General features: G+C 40.7%; 1 protein-coding gene across 2 annotated transcripts; it reads left to right on the forward strand.

Moving 5' to 3' along the window:
• Positions 1-1462: 1462 nt before the first annotated feature.
• abcg4a (ATP-binding cassette, sub-family G (WHITE), member 4a) lies at positions 1463-17419 on the forward strand. 2 transcript variants are annotated; one of them, XM_031320327.2, is made up of 15 exons: positions 1463-2082; positions 3869-4106; positions 8559-8676; positions 8762-8894; positions 8981-9031; positions 9429-9574; positions 9680-9803; positions 10023-10137; positions 10220-10359; positions 11586-11684; positions 11889-11988; positions 12088-12188; positions 12276-12434; positions 13514-13632; positions 13799-17419. In XM_031320327.2, the coding sequence occupies exons 2-15, from the start codon at positions 3878-3880 to the stop codon at positions 14022-14024; spliced, it is 1860 nt and encodes a 619-aa protein (XP_031176187.1). In that variant the 5' UTR covers positions 1463-2082; positions 3869-3877; the 3' UTR covers positions 14025-17419. The 2 variants fall into 2 exon arrangements, with proteins under 2 accessions (XP_031176187.1, XP_031176185.1); XM_031320325.2 differs by having other exon boundaries at positions 1464-2082; positions 11820-11988.
• The last annotated feature ends 626 nt before the right edge of the window (positions 17420-18045 follow it).

Raw genomic sequence — 18045 nt, forward strand, 5'->3', positions numbered from 1 at the left:
ACTAAAACTAACAGGAGTGTTTGCTCTTATCTCACACATGTGGCAACCAGTCACTGTTAATGTGTGCTTCATAAATAGAGAACCAATGTTATCTCTAAAGTGACTTAATGGTCATTTAGTTGATTTATGATCTGCCCTGTGGTTATGTCTTCTCACAGGGTGTGAAGGACAATGCTTGGCTGTTTTTCGATCATTTATGAACGCAAACTCAAGCCTATTCTGCAGAGACTTAAAGAAAGGTCATATCCCCTTTCCTTGAGGCAAATATCACATTATGCAATCAATATTTGGCTTTCTAAGTAGAACAATAGCACCTCACATGTCCCTATAGTCATCTTATCAATCAGTCAAGCTTGAAAATGGCCATGCAACACATTTACTGGAGCCTAAAAACAAAGCATCCATCTTTATTTTGGATACTGACTTGTTTCCATCACACCCAGGCTGAGTTATAGCAAAAAATAACAATGTGCAAATCTGTGATGGTTTACAGTCTTAATCATATAATCTCTAAGATGTGCAATCAGTGTAATGGATTCAGGTTAACATCATGTGTTACGGTGTCTCTGTCTAACAATGGTCCTGCTTACACCTAAAGTAGGCATATATCACAGAGAGATATGGTTTGCTGTGCTGAAATTGCTTATGTGGCGACGGGAGAGCTCGTTTTAAATTGGTCTGATTAAGATGCAGGTGCGATTGGCTGAACATGGGTTTGATTTCCTCTCAGGGGTGATGTAAGGCATGTAGGGCCCGCTTGAACGCGAGTAACCCCGGCTGTTTTACCGAAAATAACCCGGGCACTGCAGCATCAGCACCAGGCAGCTGCGCAGGTGCGGCCTTTAAAGAGACAGCGGGGCCTGAAATCTCACCCAAACCTTCTTCATGTTACACAGACTGTCAACAGCAGTGCATTGACAACGATGGTGCCGAATTGATCATCTGTATCAGTAGCTATTATGTGGCAAGATGAGAAATAGGCTAAAAATATTATATATTATTATTCACAGCGGGGCTTTATCCTAATTTCCTTGGGTTATTCATTTCTTCAGAGACAACAGCCCAAAGTAGCTCCACAATAGAAAATTGAATACTTAAAAGGTTTAAATCGGCATCGGAGGGGCTAATTTATTGAAACAGCCTGTGGCAGCCAACCTGATCTAGGCTACATTTAATTAGCCTAACTTTGAATTGATTCCAGCTTTTAGGTCAGTGTCCCTTTCTTAAATCCCTGTTAAAATGTGTTAAAAGGGGACTTAAAATGTATCATCTATTGTACTGTGCGTATAGTGCCTTTACAAAATAGTCTAGCCTACTACTTTATTTTTACTACTTTCATTTTATTTATTTCTTTTTTCTCTGTGAGATTTATTTCATTCTAAAACATGAGGTTAGGATGAGGATTAGGAGGAAACAATCAAAAGCAAAACGATATTTATTTTCCTCCTGTAGCATCCTACCAGCAACGCCCTGTATCCCAGACCGGCGTGCGTACCACACACACGCATCAACCGGTAAGGGGATAACGGCTGCTACAGAACATCGAGCTGCTGCTGAAGCATCTGCAGCGCTGTTTGGCTGTCTTTTGTTTCATTCCAGATGTCAGAGACTGATTGTCATCAACACCACTGCTGAGGATGTGTGTGAGTATTTCGATGCGAGTTCGGATCGGATGGATTCAATGAAAGGAATAATCCTACCGAGGAAAAACATGACAGACACCCTGTTCCCCTGACGAATCTATGGGATGCAGTCGTAGTTTGAGGCCGGGCAGGATTTTAATCTCTGGAGTTGCTGTAGTGAATGCGGGATGGTGTGCGCCGCACCCCGAGATATATTGATAAGGAGAACACAGCTCTGTCCTTTGATGCCTCTCATCCGATCCGATTTTTTCCTTGACTGTGGCGCACAGTGAGCATCTTGTTTTTTTTTTTTACTAGCTGGGACTGTTTGGGGTACCTTCGGATGTGGAGGGATTTTGCTGTTTTATCTGAAGGGATCAACAGAGCACTGTTGCTTTCACCAAGAGAGGAGAACCAGGGCTGAGCTGCTCACCTGGTCATTTTCAACACACAATAATAAGTATGTGCAGTGCGTGCGTGCGTGTGTGCATGTGCAATGCAATACAATACACAGTAGGACTGACTGGTAAAGCCTTACTGTATGTGTCCTCAGAATCATTAATGACTCATCTCCCTTTAAAAAAAGGTCACCTCTTCCCACTGCACTCTCATTTGCCAGCCTAAATAGTGTCTCATGTTTTCATTCTCATCAGTTTGTTGGTAACAGGTGCTTTTTGAAGAGGTGGCAGCATCTCTCATCACTGTGAAGTCACTGCAGAGCACAGAGTCACCACACCACTGCAGAGATACATTTAATAACCATACTTCATCCCCTTACAGGAGACTTTTAATATGGTGTGTGTGCTCTCATGACATGTCCTTGCTTTGGGGCCACACATGACGGAACATAGAGGCCTTCAATCTAACTGAGATGCCATTAAAGCCTGTCAGTGTTTTACTGAGCTTATATGCAAGCTGGTAATGGAAATGCACTAATGGTAGGGTGATCAATAGAAGCCATGGTCAATTTCCTTTACTGGCCTTCTTCACATGAGGAGAATTTACTGCACATAGAGTCGATCATGGATGGTAGACAGAAACTGGAGATTACTGAAGACTGCATGGCAGCAGTGGATGTTTGCATACAGTGATTATGTGTTAATGATATGAGTTTTGATACAGATTTTTAGTCTCTATTTCAGGTTTGCTTTGCTCCATAACTATTTGCCTCTGATGAGCGGTGACTGTGTCATATTTGTCAGTATTTACCACAGTACCCTTAATTCTGACATGAATGGTGTCACAAAATGATATTTTCTTGAGGATGAATGTGCTGCCCTGAACTAATCACAACTTGTGTGTGGGAGATGACTGGGTGTAAATATGTCACATGTAGAACAAAACAGGGTAAAAGTGTGTATATCTGTGTGTCACCATGACTTCTTTTATTTGCTTATTTCAGGCCTGAATGTTCACAAAATAAGCAGTTTTTCAACTGTTTCCTAACTATTTGGACAGAATCTGGTGGTTTTGCCTTTATTTATAATTACTTATACTATGCACAATTAATTTACAATAAAACCCCCCCCCCCCCCCCCCATTAGTTTTCCTGATAGCATTTAAACATGCCTATCCATAAACTTTCAACTGATAATTACATTGCTCTTTATAAAATAGGCCACTTGATTCACTTTTAATAACTCATATAAATCATGCACAAAATTCCCCCTCCTTCAATTAGCACTGGAGTATTTTTCTTGTTAAATAACTATTGACTTTTACGGATTAATGTAATAGTAACATGATCCTGGTGCTGTCACATGAAAATACACTTTAGACAGGCCTCCTTGTCTAGAAGGAAATTTATGTGAATCAGCAGTTTACGCATGCTACAGGACTGAAACCAGATCCCGACTCCTCACACTCAGAATCTCATTCACCTACACCAGCCAGTCCATAAAAGAAGATGCAATCAGATCATATCCAGCATTTTATGTTTGTCATCCTAAAATCATTGCTACAACACACCTTTGAGTCCACACATCTGCTGAGGCACCAGTTTTCTCTGGATCAGTCAGTCGAACAACTAGAAAACAGGAACCAAAACCAATCAATAAAATGTTTGTCTTGTTTATTGGCAAATTAAATGATTTACCTTACTATAATGAATTTTCCAGGTGAAAATTAATCTGCACATCTTTTATGCATAATACATACAGGGATATGATGCTTCTTTTTTGAAGCAGGAGAGTGGAGTAGAGCTTGAAAACAGTTGTAAAGACTGACATGTCTGTCCTCCTTTGCAGCCTTTCAGCATGGCCGAGAGGACACAGGAGCAGGGCTCGGTCAGCATCCCCATGGAGGAGACCAAACTCCATGGCGGTGCGCCTCCAGAGGTGCCACTGCTCACCCACTTAAAGAAAGTGGAGAACCACATCACTGAGGCCCAGCGCTTCTCCCACCTCCCACGCCGCTCTGCTGTGGACTTGGAGTTCAATGAGCTCTCGCACACCATCCGCGAGGGTCCCTGGTGGAAGAGGAGAGGTACTGCAAAGCTCAGTTCATACAGTAACCATGATGGATGGGCAAGCAAGCAAGAAAGCACCACCCATGATGATCAATATCTGGGGTGCAGGAATGACACATGTAGCCCAGCCCTGTCCACACACACACGCACACACACACACACACACACACACACACACACACACACACTTGCAGACTTGCAGACTATGTTGTAGCAGGCAGTGTGCTGGTAAGCTTTGCTGCGCTCAGCAGAGTTTAGACATAGTAAATAATTTACACTCAGAGGTTGGCACATTGCTTGCCTCTCTTTTCCCTGTGTTGTTTGACGATAGGCAGTGAATCAGGCCCACGATTGATCTTCTCATGAAATATGAACAGCAGCATTTCAACTCATCACCTTTATTACGTAATGATGAGCCTCCAACCTTTGGTCATCTCCCACCCATCTCTCCACCCTCTGCAAACTATTATATTTAGCTGCTCGTGTTACGTTCTGTATATTTAGCAGGGTGGAGATGGGGGACTTAAGAGGAACCCTTTATTCACGTTCTTCACAAAGTATGCTTAGGAGAGGCCCTGCATGATGCATTGCAGGTTGTCTTGTGTTTATTTCAGTCTTGTGTAATATTGATGTGCATTATGAAAGCCTGGCAGAGGAGTGTTTGTTGTTCCAATGGGAAACCTGCATGTATGGGAGTATTCATAAGGAGGATCACTGCTAGAAAGCTTTTGATGCCGGCTTTTCCTTTAGTGGATCTCATCCAATCAACCTGTGGTTTCTGCTTATGTTTGTGTTGTCTCTTCATGGTGCCTGCTTCAGCTCATCAGGCCGATGATGTGTGAGCAGGAAGTGTCTCAGCCTTTACTAATTAAGCGATGCCTTTCATAAAGAGGCTCTCGTGCCATTTTACTCTCTTTTCTATCTGACTTAACCTCCTGTCATATACATCCAGCTCCTTATTACCCCCTCTCTGCCTCTCCAATTACCTCTGCCACTCACATAAAATAATATAACCACTGTGTTGCTTATATTTGACATATATTGTAGTTCATTCTGCTTGTCGGTGTTTAGGTTTCATTTGACAAGCTAAGCTCAGAGCTGATTCTCTGCTGTTCCTGTCTGCCTGATGAAGGCTGTAAAACAGTTGTAATCAACCCGAGCTTAAGGCTGTTGTTCTGTTGTATGCTTTATTAGTCAGTGATTACTTCTCCTTGGAAAAAACATATCATTTTATGTCATTTCTGCTGAATTATATTCAATTATGTATAGGGGTGTGATTCCAGCTCTGCATTTTGTTATTTACTGCAATTGCGTCTCTGCATCTGCATTGTTGATTTGTTAGAAGGAGTGTGGTCATCTTAATATTACATGTTATTTAGCTGACACTTTTATCCAAAGCGACTTACAGTTGCTACATATGTCAGAGGATACACACCTCTGGAGCGTAGTGTCTTGCTCAGGGACACATTGGTTGATGTATCGCAGTGGGAATTGAACCCAGATCTCCCACACCAAAGGCATGTGTCATAGGCATGGTGCCACTGCACCATCACCACCACCCTAATAGATACAATCACATCTTTTACTGAACATGCTCTGTGCTGCTTAGCCTGTGCTCCTTTTAAAATGCATCGCCATGCACACAATAACTCAAATTTAAATTTGCTGCCAACATTTTCTTGCAGAATGGTTACGAATATGTATGATAGGGTTCAATTAAATTTGAAAAGAAAGCAGTCTTGTATTTGCTTATTTATCCTGTTATGTTTTAGACCATATGGTCAGACAGAGTCAGAGTTATACAGAGTCTGAGTGTGTTATCTATTAACTGTCCTTATGTGAGGGGAATGGACCATTAGAAAATGATCAGGGACAACAGAGTGCTTTATTTAGGTTCTTTCATCCCTTCATTTTTCTGTGGTGCAATTTCACAGCTTGGACAAATTAACTTAGTTGAAAAGACTTGTTTCTTTCTTTAAAGCTGCATACAATTTGTCTTTTGGAGAACTTCACCAACTTTACACATCAACGTCTATTTACAGGTCTTGGTGAATAACTACTGCATATGTGAAAACAACTTGTATAAAGCCTTTTGTGTCTCCAGAGGGAGCTGCAAAGTAAACTCTGATAAATTACCTCAAGTGATGTCACTTAGGTCAGCGTCAGTTGGAGCTAGTCTATGTCCAAGACGTTCCACTTCCGGGATTGCTCCGTTGCCGCTGGAAATTCCGCCGGATTTCACTCTTTTCGGCCGGATGTCCGGTACCTTCCGCTTTCTTTGTGTTGGAATTTTTCAATTTGGTGGATTTCTGAGGACTATGGTTAACTGCTCCTCAGATCTCTGCAGGGTAAATCAAGACAGCTAGCAAGACTATCTGTCCAATCTGAGTTTTCTGTTGCACGACTAAACAACTTTTGAACGTACACATGTTCCACCAAGACAAGTTCCTTCTCAAGGCTATTTTGCAGTGGCACCGTGGCTCTGCCTGGTGTTTAGTGCCGCCCATGACGATTGTGATTGGTTTAAAGAAATGCCAATAAACCAGAGCACGTTTTTCTCCCATCCCGGAATGCTGTGTGGACTAGTCAGATCCTCCTCCGCAGCGCTGTGGAGGAAGGTCTGGCAAAGCGAGACTAGTTGGAGCTACTATAAGTTTGGAAATAAAAAAATATGGGGAGGTGGGTGGACTAAGAAAGAAGTGAGCTTACCAGATCTGTGTAGACCACTGCACATCTCTTCTTGAGGCTAGTGGCTCAAGGCTACATTAGCCGCTAATAGTATAAAACACAGAAATCTCTGACAGAACTGTCGGTGGTCAGGTTGCATTGTGGAGAATATAGGCACCGTGTTTTTTTACAAGGAAGAAGAATGCATGGAATAAAAAAGACTATCTTTTTGCACTTTTATAACATCCAACAATATATAGAAGAGAGATGCTAAATTGCGGGAGTACTCTTTAAACATGCATTTTATCTGATTGTAGCCCAGCTAATTTGATCAAAGAGCCTATTCACCAGAGTTTGTGTAGTCCTTCCCTAAGATTGGAATGTTGAAGCAACAAGCACTGATGAGGGAAAATAACTACTTTTCTTCAGATCACACTGCTTTATGGAAATTGAGGCATGTAAGAACCCACCTCAACCGTGACTCGTAATAATTTGTCAAACAATTACTTTGAGACTTTCTAACACATCAGACTCGACGTACACTGTCAAATGCTGTTAAATCGGTGTGTATTTGACAGTGAGGTGAGCTACATACTCTGTGGCTCTCATGGGTGATCAGGATGTGCCTGCAGCCTCACAAAGATAAGGGCCTTATTATGCGCGACCTACACCGGGTTAGATCATCAGTATGCACCACATGCCAGAGCAGGGCTGCTTCACTAACAGCGGGCTGCTCTGCTGTCTGAGTGACCTGAGGCTGTCTGATGTAATAACACTGCGTGGGAGGAAGGAGCACTGCCATTAGGGTACTTTACTCATAGAGTGAGGGTTTAAGGGTACTGGCAGCTCTGCCGAGACCCTAATTACACAGCTCGAGACAGGAAGAATCATCCCTGCAGACAATGCAAAAATGGGTGAGGCAAGGGAGACAGGAGTGACAACCTGGCAGGATTCTAGTATAAGCGTGGCTGTTGTCAGTGTAGCCTGCTTATCAGGAATGTTAATACAGAGAACATGTATGATCCACAGCACTGCTATAGCTCTGCCTGATACTTTCCTGGCTCAGTAATGGTAATAGGGACACTGAACCCGGTTCCTCCTCAGTCAGGAGTTTAAAAAGGTGTTATGAAAGTGAGTGGACTAATAAATGACCAAGCAGATGGACTAAAATAGTCACTGGGCAAAGTCAAACTGAATAAAGAATGTAGTAAGTAAATTGTTCCATCAGTCCCAATCTTGCTATTATATCAGGCTTTCTTCTCTCAACACACTGAAAACCAAAGGAAAAACACACATATATATTTATTTCATCCCTCAGTAGTTGACCTGTTCTCTCCTGTAATGTGTACGGGTGGTGCAACATACATTCAGTAACATGTTTTAAGCTTACGTTTAACCATCTTATGTCAGATTAGCTTAAATAATAACTTTGAAATCATCTATAGCTCTTCAAAACCTGACCTTTATAAACTTACTATTTTGTTTTTGTGCTCATATTTTTCCATCTTTACTGACTTTGCATTTTACGCTTTTTTTTTTTACCAGTTATTTCTCCTCTTTGTCAGTGATTATTGATGGATGTTCAAAATACACTTTAGAAATATTTTGTAGACAATGTAACATAACTGTGAGTCTGGTAAATGGGCTAGAATAGTAAATATAACAGACTGTTTAAGATCTTCCAATATGTAGTGTAAAAAGATACATGTAAACTTTGGAGGAAAATGTCTGAGAAAGATTGTTAGGAACAATTTCAGACCAATTGCAGCACTATAAATAAAAGCTTGTTTCCTCTCTGACAGGTTACAAAGCCCTCCTCAAGTGTCTGTCGGGAAGATTCAACAGCAGAGAGCTGATTGGCATCATGGGGCCTTCTGGAGCCGGGAAGTCCACTCTGATGAATATTCTGGCGGGGTACAGGTGAGAGGTGAAAGATCATACTTTTGATTTAATTTAGGGCTTAGAAAATGGCTGCAATATCATTGTGTTTTCTGTTGGGAAACAGGGAGACAGGCATGAAGGGCCAGATCCTGGTGAACGGTCGACCGAGGGACCTGAGGACCTTCAGGAAGATGTCGTGCTACATCATGCAGGATGACATGCTGCTGCCACACCTCACTGTGAGGGAGGCCATGATGGTGAGGTCATCTAAAAAAATCAAACTAAACACCTCATTAAATCCTTATGTTCAGTAATAATGTGAAGACTTCTGTCTGTCTTTCAGGTTTCTGCCAATCTGAAACTGAACGAGAGCATGCAAGTCAAAAAAGAACTTGTAAGTCTGAATATGTTGATTGCATTACATATGTACAGAATTATTTTTCAGCTACAGATAGACAAGAAAATAGCAATGTGTCTCACTTCAAAATTTCCATGCTACAGTGCATATTTCTACAAAAAGCTATCCTTTTAATTCCTTGTGTTAGATAATTATGGGTAAGCCAGCCTTCTTTATTATTATTATTGGATTTACAGGATATGGCTTGTACAGGCCATACATGTCACTTCCGATAACAATCATTGTTGATGTCCACCATCTTGTCTGCAGCCAGGTCACTATTGGATCAAATATTACAATATAAGGTCACATATAGCATGATAGTAGATTTCATCCACCCCTACTAGTTATGTGTGTCATCATGTACCCACATTTGTTTCTGTTTGTGCCTAAGGTGGATGAGATCCTGACTGCTCTGGGTCTTCAGGAGTGTGCTCAGACACGCACCAACTCTATCTCTGGGGGCCAGTGTAAAAGACTGGCCATCGCCCTCGAGCTGGTCAACAATCCTCCTGTCATGTTCTTTGATGAGCCCACCAGGTTAGGATAGTACTTAGCTGGATTAAATGTAAAATCAACATAAATCCAGATTAAAAAGTGTATCTATCTGTTTGGTATTCTGTCTCGTCTTGTGCCCCATCCCAGTGGTTTGGACAGCGCATCCTGCTTCCAGGTGGTTTCCCTCATGAAGTCTCTGGCTCTGGGAGGGCGGACAATCATCTGCACCATTCATCAGCCCAGTGCCAAGCTCTTTGAGATGTTTGACAAGGTAACGTGAGTGCTTATAGTGCTGGACACGTCTAGCTTTCCATTAGGTGCTCAGACCATGCAGGGCACTACAGGTTAGCATAATTTATTTTATCCAGCTGACAAGCAGCGCAGCAGTCAATACTCAGGCCTGTTGTTTTGTCAGTTGTTCATTTAATATTCAGAGAGTCAGTGAGTTGGAAACAATGTTGATTACTCTATACCTGTGTTCCCCCACCAGCTGTACATCCTCAGTCAGGGTCAGTGCATATACAAGGGCACAGTCCCTTACCTCATCCCTTATCTGAAGAACCTGGGCCTCCACTGCCCAACGTATCACAATCCTGCTGACTTCAGTAAGTCAAGTAACTCCTTTAGTACACATGTGTCTGTTTGTCAGTGTTTTTGTTCGTACCAGCTTGTCCTCTCTGTCCCCAGTCATTGAGGTGGCATCAGGGGAGTATGGGGATCTGAATCCAGTGCTGTTTGAGGCAGTACAGGGTGGACTGTGCTCCGAGGAAGGCAAGAAGAACTCCAGAGACAAAAGTGACTCGTCCTGTCCCTCTCAATGTCACAGTGTGAGTGGATCACCCCTCTCGCCTATCACCACACCTATATTTTTTATATTAACAGACGTCATAGCCTCACGTCATATAGTAATTATAAATGCAAGCCCTACACCACAGAACACTGAAAATGCCTTTACAAAATCTCAAAGAATTGTTCGATGACAGGAAATTGCCTCAGATTTCATCAGTTTCCTTCAGCGATTTCTTATGTAATCGCTGCATTCATTGAATAATAATTGATCTACTCATTTACATGAAAAGTAAAGGGAACATATTTCATATCTGCAAAGCAACAATGTGATTGAAATGATAAATACTGTCCAATAACTTCACATTTGAGGTTCAAATAAGTAATCACAGCCAGTAAAAGAACCCCAAAATTGAACACACACAGTTAATTGTGTTACATTAAATAAAAATACCCCTTTCCTGTCCACATAATCCAAACTGATCTCCTCTCCTCCACTCCATCGATCTGTTTCCTCAGCTTCCCCTCACTCTCTCTTTCTCAGCCTCTAAGTCACTTTTGATAAGACCATCAGCTAAATGCTAAAACTGTAAATGTAAACCACCAAGAGCTCTCTGGTATACCAATACTCCTGTATGGTGCAATTTTGCCCTTCTACTCCTTTAAACATTTTATCAGTTTATTGATTTTCTCTGTTGCCCATTCTATCTACTCCTGGGGTTTTCTGTGTAGGCATCAGCCAGTAACCTTTACCATAACCAGAAATTATTATGTTTTTGGTTCTTATATATGTCCATATCATCATTTTCTGGCTACTGCCTTCTTCTTTGATTGCATGATTTAAGATATTGTAACTATAGTGACCTTCCACTTCCACTCAAAATGTCAGCCATCGTTCACCACTTAGAATGAGGTGCAGACACAGTGTGCTTTGGAGTGTGTTTGGAGGATTAAATTTATTTAAGGACCAAATGTATGTTTATACTGACATGAAAACATTGTCAAAATAAATTGAACTTGTCTTTTCAGCATCAGTCAGGGAAATTTTGAATAAAAACTCAAATCACACACATTTCTTACATGATATAAAATACTGACGGGGTACACACATCAAATAAACAGTCAGACTATTTGTGTCATTCTACTGTTTAGACCAGTTAAAGATTAATTTGCAACGCGGCGTAGCAAAGGACATGATTTCTCTTTTTTGCTAATGGTTGTCTAGTATGTGTATGTAACTAACTCCTTGTTCTTGCTGTCTCCACAGGACACAGGAACCCTTGAGAAACATAGCTTTGCCACCAGTACATTCACACAGTTCTGCATCCTCTTCAAAAGAACCTTCATTACGATATGCAGGGACACGGTAAAATAATTATTCTACGAACTTTTGACTGTGATAAGCAAAGCCTATTATGAAAAACAGGTTTAATCTGATTCTTGATATCAATTAAGGGCTTTTGAGTTGTGTTTATTGATGTTTATTTTGTGTGTTTTCAAGGTGCTAACCCACCTCAGGGTGATGTCCCATATTTGTATTGGAGTGCTGATTGGCTTGCTTTATTTCAAGATTGGAAATGATGCCAGCAGGGTCTTCAACAACACTGGCTTCCTCTTTTTCTCCATGTTGTTCCTCATGTTTGCTGCCCTGATGCCCACCGTTCTAACCTGTAAGATGCTTAGTCTAGCGAGAGATCGGAAACATTGATGTGCTGTGTTGTTTTTCTGGTTTAAGTGAAAAGTCTTTTAACGCTGCTGTTGTTCCACAGTTCCCCTGGAGATGTCCGTGTTTATAAGGGAACATCTCAACTACTGGTACAGCCTGAAGGCCTATTACTTGGCCAAAACAATGGCTGACATACCTTTCCAGGTAATGTTGGAATGATTGAGCACACAATGGTTTTGACATGAATACAGTATATTTCAAATTAGTGACACTACAAAATCTCTTTTACAGGTGCTTTGTCCAATCTTGTACTGTAGTATAGTGTACTGGATGACTGAACAGCCACCAGAGGCGACTCGCTACCTGCTCTTTATGGCCTTGTCCACATCCACGGCCCTGGTGGCCCAATCCCTAGGTCTGCTTATAGGGGCTGCATCCACGTCTCTGCAGGTGAGAAAAAAACATGCATCCTTTAAATTAGAAGTCCCCCTCCTCTAAAAAAAATGTGTTTTTGTTTCTGTTTGACCTTCACTGTGCGGGATGATGTATGTACAGAATACTGTTTTCTCATTCATCTGCTGAAGAGGGAAAGTTTCTCTATGCTTGCTTTAAATCTGAGTGTTGTGATGGGTTCAAACAAGCGTCATTTGGTGACATCACAACTGGAAAGGCAATCCCTGCGTTCCAATATCCATGCTACCATACTATTTAGTATGCCAGAAAAAGATTTAGCATGTCCCAATACATAGTATGTCAAATGCAATATGCCAAAAATACCAGGATGTTCTTCTGCATCTGGTCAGATTTTGCAGTATGCAAGCCTGGCTATTCTGACCCACAATCCTTAGCGCAGCATATATGAGCAACAGAGTCAAAGTTCAAGGTGCAATGTTATGAAGTAGTATGTCCCAGTTGTATGCATACTACATGCAACACTATGTACTATGTAATGGCAGCTGCAGTACATGCTACCAGTAAAAAGAAAAAGTATACGATTTGGAACTCAACCCAAGTTTCAACTTGTACAAGTGTGATGAGGAAAACTTAAAAAAATTCCAGTACACACACACACACACACACACACACACACACACACACACACACACACTGAAAATGGGCTTTTCAATGAAGTAGGAGATATACTGTGTCCAAGAGTTACACTAAACTTTCCTAACACTGGTGTGGAGTTAGAAAAAGTGAGCAAACCTCTGTAGCCTGCTCCTGATCTCTGCTTGGGGCAAGTGGCCCAAGGCTACATATGCCGCTACTAGCATAACACACAAATCTCCAGCTGAACTGTCAGTGGTCGCTTTGCAATGTGGGTAATGTAGGTGCCACAAGGAAGAATGCGCGGAATGAAGACAATGATATTTTTTTTATTTCTGGTTCTGCTGAATTGATTTGATCCTTTAAACTGTCCATGGTGAGTCCAACAATGTTATAGAAGTGCAATGCTAAACCTGTCCAGTATTCTTTTAAGTATCTGCTGACAAGTTATTTGTCATAAATTTTAGATATTTGTTCCACAGGTGGCAACCTTCGTGGGTCCAGTCACAGCCATACCTGTGCTCCTCTTCTCTGGCTTCTTCGTCAATTTTGACACCATTCCCAAATACCTACAGTGGAGCTCTTATATTTCCTATGTCAGGTACTGTCAGCTACTTTATGCAATTCAAATTTCTAAGAGAGTCCAACCACTAGTTTTAGACTTCAGCTAAATGTATTTTGGCCATCTGTCTTTGTGATCAGTCTTTCTCTGATCTAAAATGATTTAAATGAGCCTGGGTTCACGAGTTCAACATTTCCTATTTCAGGTACGGCTTTGAGGGGGTAATACTCTCTATCTATGGGATGAACCGGTCGGAGCTGGAGTGTCCGGGCGTGGTGTGTAAGTTTCAAAAGCCAGAGGAGGTCCTGCAGCTGCTGGATGTGGAGGATGCGAAGCTCTACGTGGACTTCATGGTGCTGGGGGTCTTCTTCCTGGTCCTAAGACTGGCTACTTACCTGGTTCTGCGCTACAAAGTCAAGTCAGAGCGTTAAGACGTTGAGAGGCTAATGGATTTAGATACTCTCACATATCCCAGCAGTGTGAGATAGTAAGAAAACATATAGTCCTTCTTTCTCTGTCTTTCTCTGACTTTACATACATGTACAAAGACATACACAAGTCCAGCACATAAAATCATCAGAAAGCTGTGCTGCACCACCAAACTGTATAGTATAATATTATCTTTTAAACGGTTTGTTATTCAAGAAAAAAGTGTTGTTCTACTCTGTCTGCCCATTATTAGTTGTCCTTCAGGTAATAGTATTCTTTAGCTAACCATTATCTTCTAAAAGATATTGTGTATCTGCATTATACATAAACAGAATAGCCACCAAAGTAACAGAAAGCATGTGTCTTTAAACTGAGATATTTAGATTTTTGGCAACTCCAAGAAAGGGCCACATGAATCATCCTGATTTATGGGGAGCCATAGAAACCATATTTGTGCAGGAGTGTCCAATAGCTTGTAGCTTCTTAATCCAATGCCTAAAAAGATCATCCAAAATCCACATCGGAATCCCGTTAATTGGACAGCACCCATCAAGATGCCCCAGGAACATGATTTTGAGATGGATACCTTTTTATTGTTGTGAGGAAAAGTGGAAACTTTCAGTGCCAGAAAACGTGTGTGCGGCTTCCCACTATCCTGTAGGATCATCTCATCAGGTATCTTTACCAAGACGCTAAACACGATGGCTTTTCTTTACGGATCCTTTATAAATCGACTGCCAGTGGATGAGTTTCCTCGCTTTTCATCTGCAGTGTGGAGCAATTTTGCAGGACCTTCTACCTGACCTTTGAAGGTGGTAGAACGTTTAGATGTGAATGAGATGTTTGTAAAAAAAAAAAGAAAAAAAAAGTAAGTCAAGCAGTGTGTCTTATACAAAGACTAATATAGATGCACCCTGCGACCAGACCTGATTCCTTACTTGCTCCCTAATATAGGCTAATATACCAAGGAAGCATTCAGAAAGCAAGCATGACTGCTGTGTCCATCCTGATGCAGAGGGCTGTTGCACAGAGAGAATGATGTTTTAGGTGAAGTGCAACAGCCTTTTCTGTGGATAAAAAAAGAATAATCTTTTGACACAATTCTTTGAACTGCTTGTGTCCACTCGTTGTATGTCTCTTTAGCTGCCTCCTCCCTGAGCTACTCTATCCTTCTCTTCTTCTGCTTTGCTGATGTCTGACAGATGTGTGTTGTCTAAAACAATGCTAGATATATGAAATGCTGGCTGGGCAGTTTTGGTGCCTCTGCACTAGAATGATTTGAGTTTCCTCTGCTTCATTGTTTGCACATACACCTTATGTCAACAAACATGCTGGAACACACACACACACACACACACACACACACACACACACACACACACACACACACACACACACACACACACACACACACACACACACAAGGCAATGTTTAGAAGAGCCTCTTCTTGTTGCTGGGCAATGCAAATGTTTTCCAATAGACTTGCTATTAAAATATTTCTTACTTAAACAATGCTACTTAGTAATCCTTATTATAATGCATAAAATAGTGCAGAGTATATAATCAATGATTGTACAGTGAATATGTCATGCTGTAAACAAATTTGCACTTTTCAATGTATGTCGATTCTTTTTTATTTATTTGTATTTTATTTAATTTTAATATATCTATGTGATGAGTGCTGCTTGAAAGTACAACGGGAAAAACAGCAACCGAATGTTGCATGTTCACATTAGAAATGAAGTTCATGAAATATAAAATTTCAGAGTAAAGCGTAACGATTTTATTTCCTCATCCAAATGTATGTATTCTGCCTTGTTTGAGGAGATGCAAATCCTCTTCTTTCTGCTGAAAATGTTTAGAATATGGATTCAAGTGCATCATTGCTGTAGATAAAAAACAAAAAGAATCAGGAGTGAGAAGGTAATGTAGAAATGTGTGAATTGTGCTGGAAGGTAGAAGGATTAACAACAGTCAACCAAATGTATAATTATGTAGCTAAGGAGATTGGCGGTCTCTTTAGGAACAAACTGGATCAGAAAGCAGATCAGTGATCACTGTTCAGCAGGTGGAATCCTGCACAGACAGAAGGCTGTAGGTGGACGTTTGGATTCTGTCATTAATAGCAATAGCCAACATTGAGATGTTTAATTGTTATACATCCCAATGTCATAAATCAGTTCATATGTTTTATAGTAAGAGCTTGATTTGAGTCATTTTGTTCTTACCAGTTTAATTATCTGCAATAAGCATCCAAATGGTGTTTTAACTCTATGAGAATTTCATGAAGGGACAATGTGACACTGCAACACCCCAGCCCATCTTTTCATTTTAGTTGTGTTTTTGTTGATTCTATTCAGTTACTAATTTGGTGGACATGTTTACTGGATGACCCTCTTAAGGATTCAATTGGAGGGACAGAAGCAGAATCACAATAATAATAATAAAATGTACTGTAGATGGGTGCTGCTGGATAAAATAAAACCACCGGACATCTTAATGTCAGACCCCGTCAAAATAATTGGTTCTCAATGTGTAGCATGGGAGAAATACTGCATGAAGCCAGTTTTACTGCCAACACTGCAGATAGGCTATGTGTTTTAACCTTCCCCCAATTATATCAAAAGCCATGAGTTGGTAGCAGACCTGCAGGTGTGACTTTGTATGGTAAAAGAAAATAAAAAATAGCTCCAGCCCCAGAACAAAGCAGGGATAATTAGCAGTGTTGAAGTCATTAACCTGTCTGGAAACGTCTCGGCCCGAGGTCTGAAGGCCTGTGGTACCAAAGAAGAAAACAAATCATCCTTCTTCTGCTGCAAAATGTAGAGGGTGCACCTCTCACTGAGATTATGTTGTCAAATGTTCTCATTAATTTTCTCACCAAAGAAAGAGCTCTGAAAAGTAATTGAAATCCCACTGGATTTTCCTGATTTCACGATTTTTAATCCTCCTAAAATTATCATGTTTTTTAAGATTTGTTTCCCAGTGTCCCTTCCAGGTCAGAAAAGTGATATGTATGACAGATATGATTTGGCTCCAGTGGAGATAATAAAATCATGTGTAAGCAGTATTCTGCATGTGCGAGATGCAGCTGATGAGCGTATGTTCAAATGTTCAAAAATGCTTTGTTTGTCCTAATAAACCACCTGGCTTTAATGCACTCTATCATGCATGGAAAATAATAATATGCAGGCTATCAGAAAGCCATGGTTGTCTGGTTGATAATCAGTAATAGAATGGAAGGCTGTTTAACACCGGATGTTTCTTTTTATTTTTGTTTGATATAATTTGTTTATCATTTACGGTTAAATTTATGGTTTCTCTACTCCAAAAAATGCAAGTTCTGTATACTGAACGCTGTTCTGAGGATTATAATAAAGATCATTTATAACCTTTGCCCTTGCTCAGTGAGATGAAACATTGACTGTTCATTTGTGATTGGCTTATACATAGCCACAACGTTAATGAAGTTGATATATATGGTTGTTTACTCAATCAGGTATCCCACACTTACAGGTACAATAAGAGCGCTGAACACTTTATGACAGTTTGTCCATACTTTCCATACACAGGGGTTTCGAGAGCACCGATGTGGTCTTGTGGAATTTAATTTGTTTTTAACATAACTGTTCACTCTTCATATAAATGTACCATGAAACACATGAACAACCACCAAAGGTTGCTAAAATACCCAATATTAGCTTGGTCCGTGTTTAATGGCATGTATTAATATGAAAGCACATTTTTTATTAAAAGCAAATATCTTTAACTTTGAACAGCTTTGTAAGCTGTATTGTGGACAGAATGAGCCAAATGTTATAAATGCTGTCAATGAAAGTCAGTGGGAGGTCACATTCTGTACAAAGACTGTTTATTTATTTTTCTCTTGGCTTGATTAGGTTGTAGACAAGAGGGACCCCTGCTGGCAAGACATGTAAATCATCCTTCCTTGAAAATATGCAGGACTACATCAGTATTTTTGCATGTCCTATGTCATTACCTGTCATGCAGTCTCTTTGCAG

The sequence above is a fragment of the Sander lucioperca genome, chromosome 13 (genome assembly GCF_008315115.2).
Source record: "Sander lucioperca isolate FBNREF2018 chromosome 13, SLUC_FBN_1.2, whole genome shotgun sequence".
In the NCBI taxonomy this organism is placed as follows: Eukaryota; Metazoa; Chordata; class Actinopteri; order Perciformes; family Percidae; genus Sander; species Sander lucioperca.

Excerpts from the sequence above, each read along its gene's own strand:
- abcg4a (XM_031320325.2), top strand. The coding sequence starts at position 3,878 with ATGGCCGAGAGGACACAGGAGCAGGGCTCGGTCAGCATCCCCATGGAG. Across the intron at positions 9,804-10,022 it reads TCTTTGAGATGTTTGACAAG|CTGTACATCCTCAGTCAGGG; the intron begins GTAACGTGAGTG and ends TTCCCCCACCAG. Across the intron at positions 10,138-10,219 it reads TCACAATCCTGCTGACTTCA|TCATTGAGGTGGCATCAGGG; the intron begins GTAAGTCAAGTA and ends CTCTGTCCCCAG.